The sequence below is a fragment of the Anopheles funestus genome, chromosome 2RL (genome assembly GCF_943734845.2).
Source record: "Anopheles funestus chromosome 2RL, idAnoFuneDA-416_04, whole genome shotgun sequence".
In the NCBI taxonomy this organism is placed as follows: Eukaryota; Metazoa; Arthropoda; class Insecta; order Diptera; family Culicidae; genus Anopheles; species Anopheles funestus.
Window position 1 is genome coordinate 99,734,601 of NC_064598.1, and position 2,635 is coordinate 99,737,235.

At 43.0% G+C, this 2,635-nt stretch overlaps 1 protein-coding gene across 1 annotated transcript; it reads right to left on the reverse strand.

Moving 5' to 3' along the window:
- Nucleotides 1-2,635, reverse strand: LOC125763585 (glutathione S-transferase 1-1-like). Its single transcript, XM_049426915.1, has 2 exons — nt 1,730-2,635; nt 1-712 (listed from the first exon to the last, which is right to left on the reverse strand). The coding sequence occupies exons 1-2, from the start codon at nt 1,817-1,819 to the stop codon at nt 146-148; spliced, it is 657 nt and encodes a 218-aa protein (XP_049282872.1). The 5' UTR covers nt 1,820-2,635; the 3' UTR covers nt 1-145.

The following is a 2,635-nucleotide window of genomic DNA, read 5'->3' on the forward strand; positions in this document are numbered from 1 at the left end:
TTTCAGTGCAATTGAAGTGCTGCTTTATTGTGTTGTATTATTTAGATAGTTGATCAACAGTGTGCGTTAGAAAGTAGTGCACTGCCGGATCGTGTAACACAGCTTTAGGTGCGCATAGTTGTTCATTGTTTGCTGTGTAACCATCCTAGAATGCTTCCTCAAGCTTCGACTTGATGGCGTTCCCTAAGAAGCTGGCGCCTTCGTCATTCTCATCGAAACCGGGCAACTCCTGGCAACGCTCGTACCATCCACTAACGTTCGGGTAAGCATCAAACGTAACGCCCACATGCTTTAGCGTGGCCACATTAGCCAGTGCGCACAGATCAGCCAGGGTGCATTCGTCGCCTGCTAGCCAATCACACCCATCCAGATACGTTTCCAGCTTGTCCAGCGCCTTATGCACGTTGTCCTTCTTGTCCTGTGCGATAACGGTTGCACCCGATCGCAGCACCGCCATTATCACGTCCCGTAGCGCCACAAACAAAGTGCCCGAATCGAAGTACAGCCGATGGTTGATTAGGCCACGCTTTTTCGGTTCGTTCGGGTAAAGCGAGCAGCCCGGTTTGTACTGCTCCGCCAGATACGTTATGATCGCTTTCGACTCCCACAGAATGTAATCCTCGTCAACGAGCGTCGGTACCGTGTGTTCGGGATTGATTGCGATAAATTCTTCCGCCAAATGTTCGCCGGCGAAAAGGTTCACTATTTTTACCTGGGGAGGTGTAGGTAGTGTGAGAGAATAGTGGTTATTAATGATGGACCCAGCGAGAGTCGAAACGAATATCCTGATGATTACGGTTGCTCAAGATGTTATCGCGCTAGATAAGACAATTGGGGTTAGATTAATGTCTAAGCGGGCTTTCGTCCGTTTCGTTTGGAGTAATCGACTTCTCCTAATTATACATCCTAATGAGCGGCCTTCTAGTACATTAGTAGCTATATAAACAATCTCTCCTCGTCACTCTGTGTCGCCAGATGGAGGAAATTTGGAATAATGAATGGGTAATAGCACGCGAAACCTGCATGGACAAACACCTAACCTAGTTTCAATGTAAATGTCCAAGAATCAATAAACAGACAGCCAGAAAGCTCCCCCGGACACATTCGTTGGGCAGAAGAGCTGTGTTTATTCTTCGGTAGTTTGACTTGGACAATAAATAAATCATTACACTATGGGCGACTCGATGTCTTCGTTTTGCAATTGCACATTCGTGCCACTACCGCCCTCAGTAGTCGAGCAAATGGAAAGTATCGATCTATTGAAACATTTAAAAAAAAAACTCCCTTACAATGTAACTGACCAGTTGTTTGAATATGAACTTGATAGGATGTTTTACAGTTTATTATTGGTTGGAAAAAAGGGGGCCATGGCGTCTAGGCAGTAAAAAATTCATCATGGGAAAGATATACTTATTTACCAGATGTTTAAATGTGATGTGCTTAAGAGCAGGTGTAGTGATGTGAGAATGTCCCAATAGATTGTTAAGACGGTGCTGGTTGACCTTGATTTCCACCCAGAAAAGAATGGAATAAAGTGGGCCAATTGTTTGGAAAACTATTCTAACTTTTAGTACAACTATCACAGCTTCGAGCTTTTTGAGTCTTGTTTCTTTTAGAAAGGCAAGAAATTGGAAAACTAGTAAACTTAGTAACTTCAAAAACCTAGTAAATTCATCACCACGTAAGCTGTTAATTTAAACATCCAATATCACTTCACTTTTATGCTTACCTCGGCATCGAGATCTAAATTTCGTACAGCAAGCAGAGCCGATCGCGATGGCGGAGATCCGGGAAAATGGTACAGAATCAGTGGAGCCATCCTCGTGTTCCTTTGTTCTAAACCACAGAATATCACACCACGTGTAGGAAAGATAGGATGTGTACGTCCTGTTCGCAGGAATACTTGGTGCCGACTGGTAAGGACTCACGTAATGGTTTACGCTTTTAAACCCACCCAGGTCCGTGTTTGTTGCGCGTTGGTCCGCTTTGTAAACGGTTCCGAAGGACAATTAAAGCACGGAAACACGGTAATCATGGGAACACATTCGTCATGTATGCATAGGATTCTCTGTAGCTAAAGGATACCGGGGATCGGGGATGAAAGGTGCTTGGTGGAGGATTTCTTGCATGAAAAATGTTTAAAGGACATGAACATGTTGAAAGTTTTATGTTAGGTAAAAACCATAATTTAAGTTAGTTAGACAACGACTTGTTCTATAGTTTCTGGTAAGCTTTAGTGCTGAAAATATGTGAGTTGCATACCTTTCGGCGCCCATATGCAACATGGAGTTTAACAGTGCATCGCGTCTGATCCATCAATAGTTTGATTTCAGATGAGTCTTACTTTACCTTACCTTATTGATCGAGAGAAAATACTTAGTGTTTAGGAAAGTTTGGGAAAGCAACTACAATTCTTCTTGGCTTAACAACCACTGAAGGTCATGCCGGCCATTTCTGGCATGCTAGACTTATTTTCACCATAAATAATACAAATTTTCTTACTCCCACACTCCCACTAGAGATGAGAATAACAACTCTTTTTAGTGAATCTACTCAGAGTGAATGAGTCGTTATTAGGAGTCAGCTCGTTTAACGACTCATTTCGGAGTCATAAAAAACCCGTAAATCTCCTAAG

Bases quoted from the DNA above. Each gene is read 5' to 3' on its own strand.
- LOC125763585 (XM_049426915.1), bottom strand. From the start codon at position 1,819: ATGGCTCCACTGATTCTGTACCATTTTCCCGGATCTCCGCCATCGCGA. The intron at 713-1,729 runs GTAAGCATAAAA...ACACCTCCCCAG, and splicing joins ATTTAGATCTCGATGCCGAG to GTAAAAATAGTGAACCTTTT.